Here is a 20,880-nt window from a genome sequence, read left to right on the forward strand (position 1 = left end):
AAAAAAAAATTCCCCCGGTATATACTTCTCTTGTAAGAATTATTTATTCACAAAAAAAAAAAAAAAAAAACTCCCCTTAATGGTAGAAGACTTACACCGACTTCCTTGGAGATTTGTAACCCTTCCAATTGTCCTGACATGAATAACACTTGCAAGTGGGATTAGTCCTTCCCTCATGGTAGAAAACTGCTGCTAGCCAGTAGTCTTTAATACTGCCTCCCCCTTGTGGTTCATCTGTAGTCAGCCCACGAGGGAAATTAGGGCACGGGTAGAACAGTAGGAGGTAAGATTGATAATTTTATAACTGAACTTTCTCTTCCTTTTCAATCTTAATAAGTGAACTTTTCTCTTCCGTGTATATTGAGTACTGTAATATTTATCTTCGCCGGAGAGTTGCATTTTTTTTTCCTGCCGGAAATTGATGAGAGTTGCAGGTTATGGGGATGTTTGGGTAGAAGAAGAATAAAAGGGTAAAATCTTTGGGTAGAAGAACAAAAAGGGTAAATGGTCCCTTGATTTATCCTCTTTTGCTTAAAGGGTAAAATGGTATTTTGAGTTTCAAAACTAACAGCAGACTAACACTGTAAGTCGTAGGGGGCGGGGTAATTGCTGAAGCAGTGGGTGTAAAAATGTCATTCAAATAGAGTCCAGGGGATGGGGGGCCGTAATTTTCCCTATATTTTATTTTCACCCCAAAAAAATATAGGCTGGATTTTCCTAGGTTTGTTTAATATATACAAATTTGTGATTTTGCATCTACTTTATGGTGAAAACTTATGTCTTATGGTATACCTCATAAGTGGTAAGTCTCTTTATTAATGTACATCTGTCTCCTTTACTGCTTACATGGCATTGAGTTTACCTATTTTCCTTGCAGGTCTTAAAGAATGTATGAGAAGAGGGTATTCCTATATTGATGGTGTTGAAGAATTGCTTAGTTGTTTGAAAAGAAACAACTATCAGATGCATGCGTTTACAAACTATCCAATCTGGTATTGTGAAAGTCACTGAGTTTATTAGTCTCACCAATTACTCTGTATATGGAAACTGAGGCACAAAAAAGTACTGTTCCTCTCCCAATACTTGGGACATGAACATGGTTATTCTAAGATGCTTTAGTTTTTCCTAGGCAAAGTGCATTTTTTATACTTAAAATTCTGCCATTTTTTTTTTATCAAGCCTGCAATATATTAATGTCTCTGGGGTGTTTATAAATATTTCTGACAAAACAAATTGGAAAAACAGAAGGACGTAAAATGGGCAACGTGACAATATCAGTGTTATCTTATCATTTCAATGCAATTTTTCTAAGCTTGTTGATTGTATCCGGATCTTATATCTCATTGCCTGACACTTTTAATTAATTTTCTGGAAATTCTGTTTGAAGGTACACAATGATTGAAGACAAGTTAAAAATCTCAACCTATTTATCTTGGACATTCTGCTCATGCATAACTGGTATCGTTGTACCATTTCTAAATGCTTTTTGCTCTTTTCTTTCCTTTTGCCTTTATAAAGATTCCAACAAATGCTTTCTGCATCTTCCTTTTGTTTGCTTGTTTTTACCAATTTTACTTCATAAAGCAGGCTTAGATGTTCAAGAGCTAGCAATCCATTTAAGTTAAGCCAGTTTTGATAGAAAATTATGACAGTAGACCCTTTGATGTACCAACTGTAAATTAATGGCAACCAATATGTCTGAGGCCATGCACAACCTAAAATACATGGCAATGTTGAGAAGATCCCCTTGTCCAAATTGAAGTATATGAGATCCAGCGTCTTATTTTCATATTTCACCGAGATGATTATTATAATTTGCACTTTTCAATCTCTTGACCGTGTTAATGGTTAAACAAAGGAAGCATGAAACTATTTATGTAATGATTGTATATTTAAATGGGGTAAATTATACTTGAGTTACCCAACGTTTAAGGAAACTACATGTGGGGTACCTCATATTTGAAAGTTACTTTTGGGGTACCTCATGTTTCATAAATGTCATGTTTGAGATACCCCTTTTTAAATATTTCCATGTTTGCCCATAGATGCAGGACAGAGAAACTGAGTGGAGGGGAGCGAGAAATTAATGTAGAACCAGTTCAACTAAGAACTGACCCTACAGAAGGATCAATATATTGTCTAACCAGCAGGCTTTAGCAAGAGCTTTATTAGGGTGTTACAGCCTTGAAAGATGGTCCACAATCAATGGATGGATCTGAACTTCTGGAACTTGAAGATATTAACAGGGAGAACTCCAACAACTAATGCCGCAGGAAAAATCTTGTAGTTTCGCGTGGTACCTCGATGGAGTAGTAACAGGTCAGTGTTTTAAAGCCAAGTAACAACCTCTAGCAGAAAGAACAGCACCTTGAATGCTTCTCTGATTTTGGAGATTGCAGGAATAATAAAATAGAAACAAAGGGAAAAAATAAGAAGATAGAAGGTAAGAAAAGATAGGATTGGTTGAGTCTCTCAGTATTTCCTTGGGCATCTCACCCATGAGGTCTCTCACCTCACACTCATGGCTAGCAACCAAGTTTTCATTCATCAAAATTGTTGGGGATTCCTAAGAGTTGGTTACAATTAATATGCAAGGATGCTTGCCTCAAAAAGGAAAGAAATAAAAATAGAAACATAAGAAAAAAGGAAGCAGCCTGGTGGTCATGCGGTTGAAACAGCCTCTCAACATTCTTGGGGTTAGGCTGCGTGGTTTTCGCACCTCCCCCTCGGACCTTGCATATGTGGGATCCTCGTGCACCGGGTACACCCTTTTTTTTTTTTTTTAAAGAAAAAAAGAAACTAAGACTTTTGGTAACTGCTAAAACTGGAAACTAGTTGCTTGTGTTTGGACTTGAGCAAAGACAAGTAAGTATTTACAAAAAAGCAAACATAAAAAAAGAAACAAAAATATGAAACAAATCTTCTAGAACCTCCAGCTGATATCCTTAGAGAAGCTTGCTGTCCAAGGCAGACTTAGTCCCACTACTGTCACGCGAACAGTAACCACGGACTGTTCTTGTGAACAGTAACTCATGAACAGTAAACTTTTTTTTCACGGAATTTTATTGTAGCCCTCTTCTTCTGCATGCTTTGATCTACATCAACTAGCCCCCATCTTAGAAAAAACTCGGAGTTTTGAACATTCGAACAACTACCTTTCGTGTGATGAAGATCAAGCTGCAGTCCATAGTAAAACTCAGGCAGTTCTTTGAAGACATGGATGTAGTCTAAAGGATGAGATGCTCATACATCAAAGTACTTTGGGCCTTGGGGGAATAACGAATTCCTCATGCTTAACTTCAACATCTTCAGACGTATCCATAAGGTCGTCCACAAACGTGCCTTTGACCTCTTCAAACTCTGATGCAACGTGGAGCTCTTTCCAGCACTGTTTATGGCTGTTGCCTACCGCTGTACAGAAACAGTTTAAATTTCATCGGACAGATTTTAAGAATATACCATCAGTTTGGCCTGATAATAAACTATGTTACTCTCCTATCCCTACTCCATTCGACATAAATCTTGTGTTCATCGGATGGCTGGTTAGTGAGTTATATTAGTTTTCTTCATTTACTATTTTTCTGTTTTTGTGATTTTCTATTTTGTGTCCAATTGTCCATGCTAGTTTCTCACCATCCAACTGTTAACTTACCTTGTTCACTTTACCACTTGAGCGCCCCCATAGACTCTCTATGATTCTATTTATGAAGTTTTGCTAGTGTAAAGTTGTCAGCCTACCATACCTCATCAAGTATTTTCTAAGCCCTTTTTCAGAGGTCGTCCGGTATGATGCAGATGCCTTGGCTTGGCTGGACCGAACTGACCCTATTTGGAGGCCTAAGCCAAGATGTAACCAACCCAAACCGATTTTCTGGTCTGGCAAGGGTTGGTAGGTTCCATAGTAGATTTTATTCCTTTCTTATTATTATTTGATTCTCTTTGTTTTAGAAGGAGATACGTAGGAGTAGTATTTTAGTTTATTTCTTAGTAGAAATATTGAGTAGGTTTTTGAGATTGGATAATGAATTGAGTAGTTATTTGTGAAAGCCTGTGGGCTTGGTGTGCATGTGCGATTTTCCCCCTCCTTCCCCTGTTTTTCATGTTCACAGTTACCGGTTACTGTTCACCTCTGCTGGGCGGTAATTCCAGACACCAAAAGGAAGCTTGCTAAATCCTTGTCCTCTACCGATTGAATTTGAGATTTGGGTTGAAGGTTGCTGCCTTGAAGGCGACTCAAACCCTAGCGTATCACCTCCAAAGTCTTTCTCTACTGTGAGTTACAAGACTGATTTCAGGACTGAGCTCCTCTCTACCACCAGGTTCTGTTTCAGGTTCTTCCTGCAGCCCTCCGGCCTGCAGATCCAAGTGTCTATCTTGTGGGCTTGATAGTGCTTCATTCTAAGAACCTTCACCTGAAATTTCAGGCCAAACAGAGACCCTGTTCTTCCACCCTGTTTTGATCCAGTGTTGAAGACAACCCCAATCGTGAGCTTTCTGTTTTATTCCTTTTTTTTATCTGATTTCCTATTATACCCTTCTCTTTACTTTTAATTCTCTCGTACCCCATACTCCTATTTTGCTTCCTAGTATATCCCCACCAAATAATTAGTAATTCCCTTTAGGTGCCGTCCCCCAAGTAGCTCATAACTAATCTGGTTATTTACAATTCTACCTCTCTCCTTATAGCTTCAGTTTCAAGACTGCCTTGTATTCATTATTTGAGTGTTTATTGTGAAACTAAGCCCTTGTGAACATTGGAATATTTACCAAATTGCCACTACATCTTGAATATTGAGTCCTCTTATTCGTGTGGGCCCATAAGCGAACCGAATAGGGTTTTTTGAACCCCGGTTCCGCATCAACTTGGTATCAGAGCCAAAAATTCCTACAATTATGGGGAGTAACATCGATCATCTTTAATTGATTGGTTTGGTTTAAATAAAGAGGAAATTGATACAATTATTGCCAATCTCATTAAACAAGTGACTGCTTTGGAGGGAAGTGTTAACACATTCAATGTCACTTCTCTGCAGACTATGATGGCTTCTTTGCATGTGTCCATTGACAAGTTGACAACTTTTGAGAAAGGAAAGAGTCCCATGCTATCTTAGGATTCATCCAACTTCGTCCCATAAGGCTTGCTACATGTTACCCCACACCCATTGCCACAAGTTCCCCCTCCACCAACCACCACCACTACCACCTTATGGGGCTGGAAAATATGATGACGGAGTAGACAAGGCAGCGAGATTGGACGTCCTTGATTTTTATGGGGACCACAGACCAGAGCAATTCCTTGACTGGGTTCACCATTTGGAAATTGAAGTTTATATTTGTAGAGGGGAAATTGAAGTGCACAACTCGGGCTTGATGGATGAAACACTAGTAGCAAAATTATACTTGAGATCTAGGGAAAGTTACTACATGGGCTGAGATGCGAGGTGCAATGGACCAAAGATTCCAACCAACTGATTACAAGCAGTGTGTCCACCTCAAATTTGTCCAGTTGAGAAAAGATAATATGTCAGTAGAGAAGTATGTGGATTGATTCTACTAAGCCACTCGATCTGAATTTGAGTGGGGCAAAGAAGTCTTGGTCGCACAATTCCACAATGGGTTGCATTCAAAAAAGTGCCCCATTGGCCGCCAATAGATTGTCTACCATGGAGGAAGCATTTTTGGTGGCCTATCAATTTGAGAAAAGTCTAAAGAGGCCTCAAACTCAGAGGACTTTTCCCGACACAAATGTAGGAGGAGACAACTAACACCCACAACAATCTTCTCCTAAAGAGAAATCGGTTTTGGTTAATAAACCACAGGACAGTGGTTCTTCAACAGCACCTACTCGACCGGTTCATCCATATTCCCCTCCTCGAGGTGGTTCAGAAAGACCTTACTCCCCCACATCGATGTAGTTATGATAGGAACTCGGTATTTCCGAAGGAGACTATTCAGTGCTTCACGTGCAAGTGATATGGACATCAGGCTACTCATTGTCCTAATCAGTTGTTAGCGTACATCGACAAGATAATTTTATACCCTATACACAAGAAGTGTAACAGAAAACAGGTACGATGAATGTGGAGGATGAGTGTGATGCCTAGTGAGATTAATGATGGTCATAGTGATGGCCAGCGTCAACTGTTCTATGTTATCTATTTTCTTTTGAGAGTATAGAAGGTTTCCGAGGAGGACGATTGGTGTTGTAATAGTATCTTTCAGACTAGGGTGCGATGTAATGTTACCTTGTGTAATATGATGTTACACCAACATCTTCGCTGGAGATGTTCGCAAGTTGGGTTGGAAGATGTAGCCTCATTCGAATCCCTACAAGGTTGTGTGGGTGAATAACAATAATCTAAAAATTAATTAAAACTGTTTGCTCACATATTCCATCGGCAGACTGATTCATCTGATGTAACGTGATGTTCTCCCTCTGAAAGTCTGCCACATTCTTTTGGGGCACTCATTGTTGTTTGACAAGAAAGCCATGCACTGTGGTTATGAGAATACATACTCCTTAAAGCATGGCAGACTTGAGATGAAATTTCTTCTAACAAAGGATCTTACTTCTCTCAAACTGAAGAGGACAGTTGGTACCTTTCTCCTGAGGCGTATTGACTCTGGCGGCATTCTTGGACCTCATCCATACTCACCGGAGTTGAGTTCTTTTCAGAGGAGGCGAGATGATGTAGATTCGTTGGCTTGGCTGGACCAAACCGACCCTATTTGGAGGCCTAAGCTAAGATGTAACCAACCCAAATCGATTTATGGTTTGGCAAGGGTTAGTAGGTTCCATGGGAGAGTTTGTCCCCTTATTATTATTATTATTGTTTAATTCTCTTTGTTTTAGAAGTAAATACGAAGAAGTAGTATTTTAATTTATTTCTTAGTGGAACAAGTTTCTATTTTTGAGATGATGTTTTCTCTTATTTATATGTAACCAATGGACATTATTGAGTAGGTTTCTGAGATTGAAAAATGAATTGAGTAGTTGTTTGTGAAAGCTTGTGGGCTTGATGTGTGTGTTTTCCTCTCCCCCTTCTTCTTCTTCCCCTATTTTTCTGTTCACGGTTATTGGTTACTATTATCCTCCTCTACTGGGCGGTAATACCAAACATTGAAAGGAAGCTTGCTAAACCCTTGCCCTTCATCGATTGACTTTGAGATTTGGGTCAAAGGTTGCTGCCTTGAAGGCAACTCAAACCTTAGACTGTTTGATATTCTCAGGTTGACACTGAGAGGGGGTGAATCAGTGGTTCCAAAAAAATTCCTTGCAATTTCCAACTGACAACCCAATAATAGAACTCCCACTTTCCAAATTCCAAATTGGCTAGGGCAATTCCATAATTACCAATCACGCAAATAACTCACACCACAATGTGGCTGGCTCTATCAGACAATGTCCCACCACGCTACACAATACACATTTCAAATATATGTTGAAAATAAATGTGAGGCAATATCACCAGATATACGTGGTTTGGCCAGAGTGCCTACTTCCACAGAGGAAGACCTGTATAGGGTAGGTTGTCAAAAATGCCTTGTCAACCCAAACCAGCCCTAATTTTTGAGCCATGTAGCAGTTCTTAAAAAGATGATTTGACACTTTGCATCAGAAAGTTACAAAAGTGGCAATGAGTGGGAATGTTAAAACCCCACCATTTAAGTAGATCTGATGTTGGAATACATTCATGAACCATCTCCAAAAGAAAAATCTAAACTTTCGGAGTTGTAGGTAGTTGTCCAATTTTCGACTTTAGCATCCACCTGCATCCAAATTGAGAGTAAGAATCTTGAAAAGCTAGTCAACATTTTGATGTACCAGTGAATTATCCATTAGATATGGCAGCCCAGATAAATTTATCGTCCTGGTAAGTCATTGGTAAAGGAATAGATAATATGTGAGAGCTTAGGCTGAGATTTCAGCCCATAGGGTGGGTTAGGGTTGAGATTTTCAGGCCTAAGGCAAGGTTGGGTTGGGCCTAGGTTGAGGTCTCAACCCAACCCAATCCAACCCAACCATGTGTATTAAGTATATAATCATACAAATATGCTAATAATTATTAATGGGTAATTATAGAAAAAAGTCTTTTGTTTTCCACAATCTACACATATACAAAAACTTTGGTCTTTGGCCTCTGCAATGCATCAAGATCAAGCAACCGAGTGATAAATAGTATTGGGTTGGACTAGATAAGGTTAAACCTAGCCCAATCAGGGTCCATCAGAGCTGGGTTGGGTTGGGCTAAACTCGACAGGGTTGGGTGACACACCCTGCCTCACATTAGGCCAAGGTATGCGGCACTGGATGCCTTACCGTACCAGTCAGCCTGAACCACCAGGATCTAATGTAGAGATGAACTTACATAAGTACAAAATCTTCTACCAAATCAAAGTACGCATATAAGGAAAAATTTATATTTTACATTACTCATGATGATTAAATCTAAATGATAAATAATAATTATAGACAATTGAATTATACCTCACAATTACCATAATATAATCATATCTTACAAGCATAATAATTAAACCTTAAAGCAAAGGAAATCCCAATCCTCCACCACTTTTCTCATTGATACAACCTCACAACCATTGCCGAGTCTCAATCCTCTCGAGCTCAGGTTCCACCATCTAAAAACATAAATCCACGAGGGGTGAGCATGCAATCACACACAACATCATGATGCCAACACACTCACAGTAATATCCACATATGCACAGCCACATGATCCATTTTATTTATAAATATCCATTATAGTTACTAAGTCTCAATATGTGAGTATAAGTGCTATATGTAACGTAGGTGGCATCCCTTTCCCAGTACGTCGGGCCTCAGAGATACAAGTTAGTAGCAAGCATGAGTCATCCAGTCCCAGAAAGAACCTTGGTCCCTCAGCTAACCCCTAAACATTAACCCCTGACAACCATGGTCCCGGAAAGAACCTCAGTCCCCCATGCTGTCCGATAGTCATGCTTACAATACGTCGTACCATTCTGTGCCCTCTTAGGATATACTACATCGTATCCAGGCATAGTAGTCCTCTATGACCTAGCACCGAGTGGGATTAGCCAATACCTTACCCCTATTGGTAAGGGGTTATAGCATTGGGATGTGATCCTAACCATATGCATCTATATGCATTCATAACATCCATAGCATACATAGACACATTTGTGGCCATAGCTATAAGACTAACCTCTAAGCCCATGGTATCAGAAAGAACCTCGGCCACACCGTGCCTCAAACCCTCAATGTTACAACCATCACCACACGACTATCATTTTACGCATCCACAAAATCTTGATTATATCAAAGTCGGTAAAATCATGCCACATGTGCATTATATATATTTTTATACAAAATAAATCCAAAACATGGTTTACATCACATACACATGAGCATGCATACTCTGATTAGCTAACCCACCTCTGAGAGTAGATTAGCTAACCTGGGTATCTACACATTCCAATTTCAGAAATTCTAGGATTTAGATGGGAATTTAGGTGTTTTAGCACAATTGAATCATTTTCCCCTCTTAAATACCAAATTAGAACTGTAATGATCAGGTTACAGTCACCAAAGTTCTATGTTGTCTCCAATTGAGCTTCATACTTGATTTTTCTGAAAAGAATTTCCGATCAACACCTTCAAAAATCCAACTTTAATCCAATTTAAATTCTGATTTTGTTCTACTGCAGAATTCAAGCTACAATCAGCTTAGTTCCCTCATCAATTTGCAGGAATTGACCCCGATTGCTGAAAGCCCTCTGTTCTAGGGTTTATAGAGATGATTTCAAGCCAATTGGGTCTCAGAACCTTGTTAAATTTTGGGGATTCTTCTACTGAGAAGCTGATTAGAGCACAAGAATCTGATTACAGTCCTTATTGGATTGAAATCCCTAATCCTAATTATGAATTCAGATGAACCAGTTTAAATTTTGCAATTGTAAATAGCAGAAGTTCATACCTGTTGGCTGAACTGTTCAATAGCAACCCTAGATGCAGAAGCCCTCTTCCTTTCTTTCTTCTTCCCTTCTCTCCTCCTTTCTTCCTCTTCTCTTTTCCTTCCTCTTTTCTTTGTTGCTAACAGTAACCGTATGACACAAATGAGGCATTAGGGCTGATAGAAAATATTTATAGGCGAGCCCAAATGAGACCTTAGGGGTGTTTGGCTGGACCCTATAATTTGATTTAAATTAATCTTAAACTTTAACATCTCATGACCCCATGTAGGCTCCACTGCCCACTAAGGTAAGTGGTGGGTTAAAATGCTCAAATAGACCCTTACACATGGTGGGAGTGCAAGGAGCAATGCTGTAGAGAAGTGGGCCCCACAAAGAAAACCTAATTTTTCAGTATTTTGCCAGCCAAATTGGTTGGTTGGTTGCATTATTTTTAGCCTTCCAGCAGACTAATCATCTATCTTACATTACCTGACATGTGTGGGGCCATTCCCATAAATTTTGACTATTTTACCCCTTCTACTTGACTATTAAATCTGTCAATTTCTCCCTTCTATTGCTGTACATGTGTGATCCATAAGATAACAACCTATTTCCCATGTGCCAGTTAGGTCCTGACACTGGGGAACAATTGCTTCAAAATATAGGGTGCTACATTGGCCCTGGGCTGGGTTGGACTTGGGTTGAGTTAAGAGACCTTAGGGTTGGGCTGGCCCGGCCCATTGACACCCCTAGTATGGGGTTTTGTATTTCCCCAATACTCTACTTTTTCAAACTCTACAATGGTCCAGGAATCTATGCCTGCTTCGATCTAAGATGCAACTCAGACAAGGGCAGTACTAGAGACTAGGATAGAGGCAAAACTTAGTAACCTGATGACTGGTTCATATGGTTAGGACCACATGAAAGGTAAAACAGAGAGTAATAGATTTTTCTTTTAGCAAGGTTGAGTTAGAAATATGAAGTACCAAGGTTAGAGAAGAGGGAAGAAGATGGAAGAGAGGAAGGAAGAAGAAGGAGAGAAGATGAGAGAAACAGGAGATACGGTGGGAGCCAAAAACGTGAATGAGCACTTGCTCATCTCACTCAAATTAGATTCAAATATTAATTTAGGGAATTACACATTCCTCCCTTAAGGAGGTGAAACAGAAATAAGGGAAATAAGAGAAATTATATATAAAGACAACTTAACATAAAAAGTTCCTAATGTACCCCTAATACACATATTCTAACACTCCCCCTTAAGTTAGAGAATAAATGTCATGCATTCCCAGCTTGTGTAAGAGGGTACTGAACTGGTGAGGAATGAGCCCTTTGGTGAAGATATCTGCCAATTGATCACCTGTCCTCACAAAGGGTGTGCAAATCTTACTGGAATCAATCTTCTCCTTGATGAAATGCTGGTCTACTTCAGTGTGCTTTGCTCTATCATATTGTACTGGGTTGTGAGCAATGCTGATTGCTGCTTTGTTGTCACAGTAGAGTCTCATAGGTCCTTCAGTGTCATACCCCAACTCGAGAACCAACCGACATTGCCAAGTGAGCTCACAAATAGCATGAGCCATTGCTTTGTACTCAGCCTCTGTACTGGATCTAGCTACAACCGGTTGTTTCTTACTTCTCCATGTAACTAAGTTATCACTCACAAATGTGCAATAACCATATGTAGATCTCCTATTAGAAATGGATCTAGCCCAATTAGCATCGGAATAACCTTCAATCCTCAAGTGATTGTGCTTCACATACAAAATCCCTTTCCCTGGAAAGGACTTCAAGTATTTGAGGATACGGTACACATCATCCAAGTGCCCACTCTTGGGTACATGCATAAACTGGTTCACAACTGCCACTACATAAGAAATGCCTGGGTGAGTTAGAGACAGATAAATTAGCTTCCCCACTAGCCTCTGGTATTTTCCTACATCAACAAAAGAAGGGCCACATTCCTTTCTTAGCTTATGATTCTACTCAATAGGAGAACTTGCTGGTTTACATCCCAGCATTCCTGTTTCCTTCAACAGATCTAGAACAAATTGTCTCTAGCATACATTGATTCCCTTCTTAGATCTTGACACTTCAATACCCAATAAATATTTCAAGTGTCCTAGATCATTGATCTCAAACTGTTTAGCCAGATAGCTTGCGGCTTAGTTATCTCCTTATTATCATCTCTAGTCACCATAATATCATCAACATACACAATCAGTGTTGTGATGGTGCCATTACCTCTCCGGGTAAATAATATGTGATCTGCTTGTGTCACACCCCGTTCTCACTGAACCGGGCCAGTGACCGGGTTAACACCGGTTAACCCAAACCTGCCAGGATCATCTGATACTGTGTCCCACCACAGCATACACAACTAATAAAACTTATCAGATCAGTGGAAGACTAAGTTTTACCTATGAATGATCCCATAATACTTGATACCCGAATTGTGATACAATAGTTATATACATGTGGGCCCGAAGGCATGATATTTACACAATAAAAGTACAATTCACATATCAAGTACACAAAGGAAACCATCAAAATAATCAGAGTACACAGATCAGTTCGGTATCAAAGGCTAGAGCTCAGCTCGGCATCAGGGGTTGAGCCCAGCTCGGCATCACATGGTAGAGCTCAGCTCGGCCTCAAAAGTGGAGTTCAGCTCGGCCTCAGAACTGCGGTCCTGCAGCACAACTCTCGCACGAGCAGTCAGTGCCGTGCTCTAACTCCTCAGGGGCCCACCAGTCTTCTTCAAGGAACTCGACTGTGGGACCCACCCCGTGCTCCTCAGATGTATGACCTGCAAAATCATCTAAAAAGGGGGGTACCCGTGGGATGAGCTCACTAGCTCAGTAAGTGGTAAGATGGACCACACAGTAGTCCACACATCAAAACACAATCATATGCACTACATGCCATGCAATACATTTTAAATCACATCCACCTAAGCAACATTACTAAGTCTTTGGTTTAGTGCTACTACTGCCACAGTGCGCGTATACTCCGGGTACGAGCCGCGAACTCCATCCCGCGATACGCCCATAGGGCTGTCGGAGAAGGCCCACCGTGAGTACTCGGAAAAGTAAAAACATGCTGACCACTGGCTCTCAACAGAAATGTAAATGACAGAAATTAAAGGTGCTGACTCCAGCAATTTAAAAGCAGTACGATTGGCCCTCTTGAATATACCAGCAGGGTTGCCGACTGTCCTAATGACCCGCCGGACGTTATGTTTAACCGCCATAGTGACCCGACAACCGCGACCACTGCTTCCCCCCAAATGGTAACCCAACACCTTAACCCCTGTTGGGAAGGGTCGTAGCACGGGACGGTGAAAATCCTAAACCGTATGCTCCTATATGACAATAGTACGATTGCATAGTGCCACCGCGTCCCATACCACGGGCTACCAATGCACTCGTGTCCAAGCCGACTACGGCATCTAGTCTATCAATGCATTATACACAATGATGTCAACATTCATCACATAAACATCTCATTATTTGGCATTTAGAAAGTACATAACACGCATGCATAACAATGTGAGGATGACTAATCTACATAGCATATTCATGATGGCATGACTAGACTAGATACAATTTAATGAATGCCAAACAATGCCTTGAAACAAGGCCAAACGTCCTCTCCCCACTTACCTGTAGTGTTCAAGGATTCCCGTTCGGTACGGGTGAGATCCGGTGCGAGAACGTAGGATTTGGTGAACCTAACATGATTGAGCGGGGTTAGTACTTCATTTTTGGAATCAAATTAACGAGATCCGATGACAAAATCATGTTTAGAACGTTAAAAGAAGGTCGCACGTCCGATTTGGGTCTAAACGGACGTAAGAATCACATTCGGGGCCTCTCAGGTGGGTCAGACAGGTGGGCTGTCTGGCCCACCGGTCTGGCCCACCGGTTTGGACCGGCAGGCAGGGTGGCCAGCCGGTCTGGCCCGTCGGTTGGGCCAGGGGGTCTGCTAAGACCGGCGGGCAGGGTGGCCCGCCGGTTAGCCCGCCGGTCTGCCCCGCCAGTTGTGCCCGAAGGCCCTGCCCTCTCAGGCGGGTGCTCACAGGCGGGCCAGATGGCCCACCGGTCTTGGCGGGAAAACTGTTGTTTCTTCCCAACTTCCTCCATTCTTTGGGGATTCAAATGGGGCTTTTTCCAACCCATTCTTCACACTTTCAATGTCTTATAGGATGGTTCTAACCTAGATCTAGGTTAGATTCAAGTGATTGGAAACCATCTTACCTCCTTTGCTCAAGAACACCTTCAAACCCTCAAAATCGCCTCAAACCCACAATGCTTCTCCAACCTTGTCAATACCTCTTCAAATCCTTCAAGATCAACACATAAATCATCTATTAAACCTTAGATTCATCATTTCAAAGGGGATTTACAAGATCTCAAGAAACCCTACTCGAATCAAGGGTTTATGCTTGGGTATGGTGAATGTTTAAGGAACCCCACTTTGCTTACCTCTAAATGTAGATCTAGTGTTGAAGATCACTCTTCCGGCGCTGGAATGGGAAGATCAAGCTTCGACGCCGCTGAAATCCTTCTCTTCTTCCTTTTCCTTCTCTTCCCTTCTTCTCCCCTTTCTTTTCTCTCTCCTCTTTACTATCCTCACCAACGTACGAGTGTCATAAATGAAAAGAAAAGAAAATCATAAATGCTATATATATATACTTCCTAAATAACTGAATAGTTCACATGGATGGGTCACTCAGGTGGGTGGGTGCGCCCACCTGTCCGCTCACCTGTCCGCCCACCTGAGGGCCAACACTTGGAATTTTGACAGAGTTCGGGCCTCGGCGTGAACTCCACCCCTGGCATACGATGTAATATACGTATACACCTTAATATACGGCTACAATACCTACTTTATCCGTACATGGCCTTATGATAGGTGCATGTACACGGCTTGGGTACTCCCGTCTCCTCTGGCACTGGCTCGGACTTGTCGGGCCAGCCGGTGTTTAAGGTCACCCTGGCCATCATAGTCCATAAGGAGCCCACTCTAACTCTCTCCGGTTCGGGTCCTGCATAGTTAAACCTGGTCAACCGTGTAATCAGATCGGGTTTAAGAAGTAGGGTATTACAGCTTGACTCTGGGAGTATCCATTTTTTAGAATAACTTGTCTGAACCTCTCAAACTAAGCCTTTGGTGACTGCTTCAGATCATAAAGTGCCTTCTTGAGGAAACACACCTTCCCATCGGCTCCCGGAAAGCTAGGAGGGGGCTGCATATACACTTCCTCCTCTAAGTTGCCATGGAGGAAGGCATTCTTCACATCCAACTGATACAAGGGCCAATCTCTATTTGCTGCCACAGACAAAAGAACCCTTATTGAGTTATGTTTGGCCATAGAGCAAAGGTCTCCTGGTAATCAATGCCATACACTTGACTGTACCCTTTTGGCCACCAATCTTGCCTTGTACCTCTCAATAGCACCATCTGATCAGTACTTGATTGTATAGACCCATCTGCATCCAACAGGAATTCTCACCCTGGGAAGGTCAACTAGTTTCTAGGTATAGTTCTTCTCAAGTGTCATCATTTCCTCTGATATGGCTTGTTTCCACTTAGGGTCTGATATAGCCTCAGTAACAGTTTTGTGGATAGAAGCAGAAGAAAGAGCAGCTGTAAAAGCAACACCTGTAGGAGAGAAAGCATCATAAGAAACAAACTGGGCTATAGGATTAGTACAGGCTCTCTTGCCTTTACTAACAGCAATAGGGAGATCCAACTCCAAATGAGGGGAGGAGATGTTACCTGACTGAGGAAGGGGAAGCTCAAGATGTGGATCCAGAGAGGACTCTTGGCAGGTCTTCTTTGTCCTTCTTGTGTGCACAATATAAGGGGCCTTCTCTGTACAAGGTTCATCCATAGTAGGAATATCATCCACCTCCTTATGTTTACAAATATCAAAGGAAAAAGGAATAAGAGGCAATGGGGTAAGAAATGGAATGGCATCAGCAGAATTTTCACTTTCATTTCCATTCTCCTCTTAAAGAGGATGCTGATGAGATGCAAAGTAAGGGGCAGACTCAAGAAAGGTGACATCTTTGGAAAGAAATCACCTGCGAGATGGAGGGTGATAACACTTTTAACCTTTGGTGGTGGAAGAATACCCAAGGAAGAGGCATTTTTGAGCCTTGGGTTCCAGTTTGGTGTGGGAGGATTTGTTAACATGCACATAACAAACACAACCAAATACCTTGGGAGGAAGAGGGAAAGCAGAATACTGAGGAGATAAGAGTGCAATTTGGTTTTAAGACCTAAGAATTTTGTAGGCATGCATTGATGAGGAAAGCCGCAGCAAGAACGGTTTCAGACCAAAAAGTTTTAGGAACATGCATACCAAATAAAAGACTTCTACCAACTTCTAACAATGGCGATTTTTCCTTTCAGCTACCCCATTCTGTTGGGGTGTATCAACACAAGAAAGCTGGTGGATAATACCATTATCAGTAAAAAAGTCTTGTAAACAACCATACATGTACTCCCCATTAGACTGGACAATTTTGATCCTAGTTTCAAACTAGGTATGGACCATTTGATAGGAGTTTTTGAAAGCATCATAAACATCACTCTTATGCTTCATAAGAACGGTCCAAGTACAACGAGAAAAGTCATCCACAAAAGAAACAAAATAGCGATGGCCAAACAGTGAGGTAGTCGGACAAGTCCCAAAACATTAGTATGCACAATATGAAAAGGAACAACAGATCTATTACCATGATAGGGATAAGATGAACAACAATGTTTAGTAAAAATACATGGTTCACAATGAAATACATGAGTAGAAGAAAAAGATGTAAACAAATGAGGTAACTGTTTCCTCATAACAACAAAAGATTGATGTCCCAAACGCTGATGCCAAAGCATCACAGAGTATAGAACTAGCATCACTACTGTCACATGTATAGGACTGTGGTGTAGTAAAAAAAGGTAACTGCGGCTCAAGACAATATATGCCGCCCTCCTCACGTCCACTGCCAATAGTCCTCTTCGTCACCAAATCTTGAAAGAGACAATGAGAGAAAAAAAGTGATACAACAATTTAAGGTTTTAGTTAAAGTGCTCACAGGCAATAGATTTAAGGTAAGGTTAGGAACATAAAGGACAGAAGCAAGTGAAATGGAAGCGCTAATAGGAATACTGCCTTTACCAGAGATAGAGGAGAAGGTACCATCAGCTACCCGGATTTTATCCTTATCAGAACAAATGGAGTAGGAGTCATAGTAATGGGACGTACCAGTCATGTGGTCAGTGGCACCAAAGTCAATGACCCACGACGGAGCTGTGGAAGGTGCTGTGGTGGTGACATGCATAGCAGAAGCTGAGGCATTCTGTGACGTAGATGGGTTATCAAGCTGAGACATGAACCAGCGAAGCACTGCAATATCATCCCTAGAGATGGAGCTAGTATCTGTCTGTGCAGGGCCTCTAGTATCAGTCTTTGTCATAGTAGCATGGGCTATAGCCCCTCCTCTGCGACCACCACGTGTGCCAGAAGATCCACCACGTGTACTAGGACGGCCATGAAGGACCCAGCACCTCTCGAGTGTGGCCAGGTTTCTCACAATGATCACACTGTCATCTAACCCTGTCATCTCCACGGGAGGTCCCTTGACCTCGGCCACCTCCACGCCAGTCTCTGTGAGTAGTGGAGGAAAGAGCAGAGTGCTCAAGTGAAGGTGCAGAATCCATGGCACCTCTCCTGGTTTCCTCACTCAGGAGGTAGCTACACACCTCATCAAGTGCCAAAATCTGTATCCGGATCTGCTCATATTATGAATTTAGCCCACCTAGAAGTATCAGAACACGCTCTTTCTCAATAGATCTATAGACCTTGGCTTCATCATCAGGATTGGTCAAATGAAGATCTCGATAATGGTCATACTCCTCCCAAAGGCCTATTACAGTGTTATAGTAGTCAGAAATGAACTTAGTCCCCTGCTTCATGGAGAGTGCCTGCTGAAGAAGCTGGTAGACCTTCACAGAGTCACCTACCCTGTCATAGGTCCTAGAGACACTATCCCAAATATCCTTGGCAGTTTCCTTCCTTATAAATCTCCTACCTATCTCAGGTTTTATAGAGAAAAGTAGCCAAGTCATGACAGTGGAGTTTACAGTTTCCCATTTCTGGTACTCGGGGTCTGCGACAGTAGGAGCCTTGATAGCCTTAGTAATATATCCGAGCTTCCCTCTACTCCGCAGGGATAGCTTCACAGAATGTGACCAATCCAAGTAGTTGGTACTATCCAACTTCACAAGAGAAATCTGGGTGTTAGGATTGTCAAAGACAATCGAACTGGGGTTGGTACTGCTCGACCCACCCGATGTAGCTTCTAAATGTTCCGAGAGATCAGACTTAATGTAAGGATATCACTCCAAGGGGAAATCCAAAGCAAGGGGGAACACCCAAAAACCTTCTTCTTGGAACCCGGAAAAGAAAAGAAAGCTAGTAAACCATAGAAACTTGATGGAAAGCTAATAAAATCCACTTCAAACTATGGAGCTTCATCCAATAACCACACACAAGCATCACCGGAGAGAAATCATCTAGCAAATATAACCAACACATACTCTACCAGCCATTTCAGACCATATATTCCAAAAAAAACAGAGACAGACGATACCTGGCAGCAAATGGCGAAGGGGGTAGTGCTCCAACAGCACACCAAATCAGCAAGCAAGGCTTGGGGAGTCAAATCTAGACCCCTGGACGATTCTTTTAAGCCATACCACACTCTCAACCCGATATGGAGTAGAGAGAAAAAAAGAATCGAAATAGGGCATGGCGGTAATGCTATTGTGAGCTTCTCCTCTCCATGTGAGCTCCAATCAGTGTTTGTAGCCTTCAAAACTCCTTGTAAGTGACTTCAACTTGTTTCTACAACTCCATTATACCTCCTTGTATACTTTCTTACATAGTATAGCCTCTAATGGACCCCTTTTTCTTTTAGGGTTCCAAGAGAGACTTAAAGAATGGAGCAAGGAAGATGAGTCGATTCTCAAACCTTTACCATGATCTGATACCAAGTTAGAAATAAGAAGTACCAAGGCTAGAGATGAGGGAAGAAGATGGAAGAGAGGAAGGAAGAAGAAGGAGAGAAGAGGAGAGAGAGCAGATATGGTGGGAGCCAAAAATGGGAATGAGCACTTGCTCATCTCACCCAAATTAGATTCAAATATTGATTTAGGGAATTACATATTCCTCCCTTGGGGAGGTGAAAGAGAAATAAGGGAAATAAGAGAAATTACATATAAAGACAACTTAACATAAAACAGTTCCTAATGTACCCCTAATACACATATTCTAACAGGCTGCACATGTCCACTGCTTCTTTCTTATTTTTGCAAATCATTTCTCTTAATATAATCACAATGATTTCATTTTGGAAGTACTTGGTGAGTTGTTGGCCAATGATTTGATCCTGAGATCACAGATCCATCAGCAGAAATCTCGTCTCAGATAAAGAGAGAGAACATCTAATTTAAGGTGTTGATTTTACCTTATTTTCTTGTGAAATTTGTGAATGAACTCGGGTTTTTAGTTATTATTCTAATGGAATTAATAGAACATCTTCCAATTAGAAATATTAGTGTCAATGTCAGATTTCTCTATTGACTGTTGATTGACTTGTGGCCTGTTCTATAAGAATAATGCATCCACTGCATTATGCAGGAAAAAGGAAGCCTGCAGCTGATTTTTACTGGGAGGCTCTGAGGCATCTGGAAGTGGAGCCAGCAAGCTGTGTTTTCATCGATGACCGGTTAATTATTTTTTCTTTCGGCTTGGATCAATTAACAAGAATATTTTCTGGATTATTATGTTCACAATATTAGTTGGGATAAGACGTAGTTGAGTTGAGTCATATTATGTTCACAGGATATAGTTTTTCTCCTGAACCAGCTACTTTTGTATTTCTACCTCTTTCTGCAGTCAATTGTTTCCAAAGCAACAAAAACCTTCACTTTTTGATCCCCACCTTTAGGCTTTCAATAAATAAGGTGAGATGGTCCACAGGAGGAAACATTGGGTCTGAACTTAGGATCATTGGATCTGTGAGAGTTAACCTGTTATGTTTTGAGTGCCTCCCCGTGAGCGAATGACCCCCCTCCCTCCTTCCAGCTGCCATGGCTGGAAGCTCTGGGGTGGTGCCACCACCACCCAATCCCTCCATTTCTCCCACATCTTCCCCACACTCTGTCCCCTCCAATCCCATGCCTCCTACTGCTAGCATGTCATGGTCTTCACTCTTTGGTTGGTCCCCTTCTCCTCTGAGTGAGAAGGCCTCCCTTTCCAATTTGTCCCTCTCACCATTGTGGGCAACTCCTAGATTGCCCTCTGCCCCTACAATCTTTTAGTTTCTGAAGCCTTGAAATGGCTCAACTCCTTGGTTGGCCATTTCATAGTCGCCCGCCCTTTAACATTGTTAAGCTCTCCCTCTCCAAGAAAAGGAAATTAGGTGGGACAATGGACAGTTACCTGCTAGATAATGGCTTTTTCATTCTCTAATTCATCTCTGATGAAGACAAGCTTCGCACCCTCAAAGGTGAACCTTGGTATGTTGGCCAGAAGCCCATTCTTCTTCTATAATGGGATCGTCATTTGCAGCTTCTCTGAACCAACCTCAACTCTATCCCAATCTGGATCACTTTTCCAGGTCTTCCTTTGCACTTTTGGTGTGAAGACCTCAGCATAGTAAGGTCAGTGGTGGGCAAGCCCCTTATTCTGAGGTAAGAACTAAGACAATGGATTGCTTGGCTTTCATATTTGTGTGGAAATCTCTGCCTCGGATCCTCTGTCTCGAACAATGAAGGATTTTTCTTCAATCAGGTAGTGGGTTACGACTGGCTTCCCCCTCTTTGCTCATCGTGCAGGCCACACTACAACTTCCACCATCT

General features: G+C 41.6%; 1 protein-coding gene across 1 annotated transcript in view; it reads left to right on the plus strand.

Moving 5' to 3' along the window:
- The first annotated feature begins 844 nt into the window (after window positions 1–844).
- LOC122069291 (flavin mononucleotide hydrolase 1, chloroplatic-like) overlaps window positions 845–20,880 on the plus strand; it is a 31,104-nt gene continuing 11,068 nt past the window's right edge. The window contains exons 1-3 of the mRNA XM_042633283.1: window positions 845–992; window positions 1,388–1,458; window positions 19,658–19,745. Of these exons, the coding sequence (XP_042489217.1) occupies window positions 847–992; window positions 1,388–1,458; window positions 19,658–19,745 (305 nt within the window). The 5' untranslated portion in view covers window positions 845–846. The remainder of the gene's footprint in view (window positions 993–1,387; window positions 1,459–19,657; window positions 19,746–20,880) is intronic.

This window comes from Macadamia integrifolia, unplaced genomic scaffold (genome assembly GCF_013358625.1).
Source record: "Macadamia integrifolia cultivar HAES 741 unplaced genomic scaffold, SCU_Mint_v3 scaffold571, whole genome shotgun sequence".
Classification (NCBI taxonomy): domain Eukaryota; kingdom Viridiplantae; phylum Streptophyta; class Magnoliopsida; order Proteales; family Proteaceae; genus Macadamia; species Macadamia integrifolia.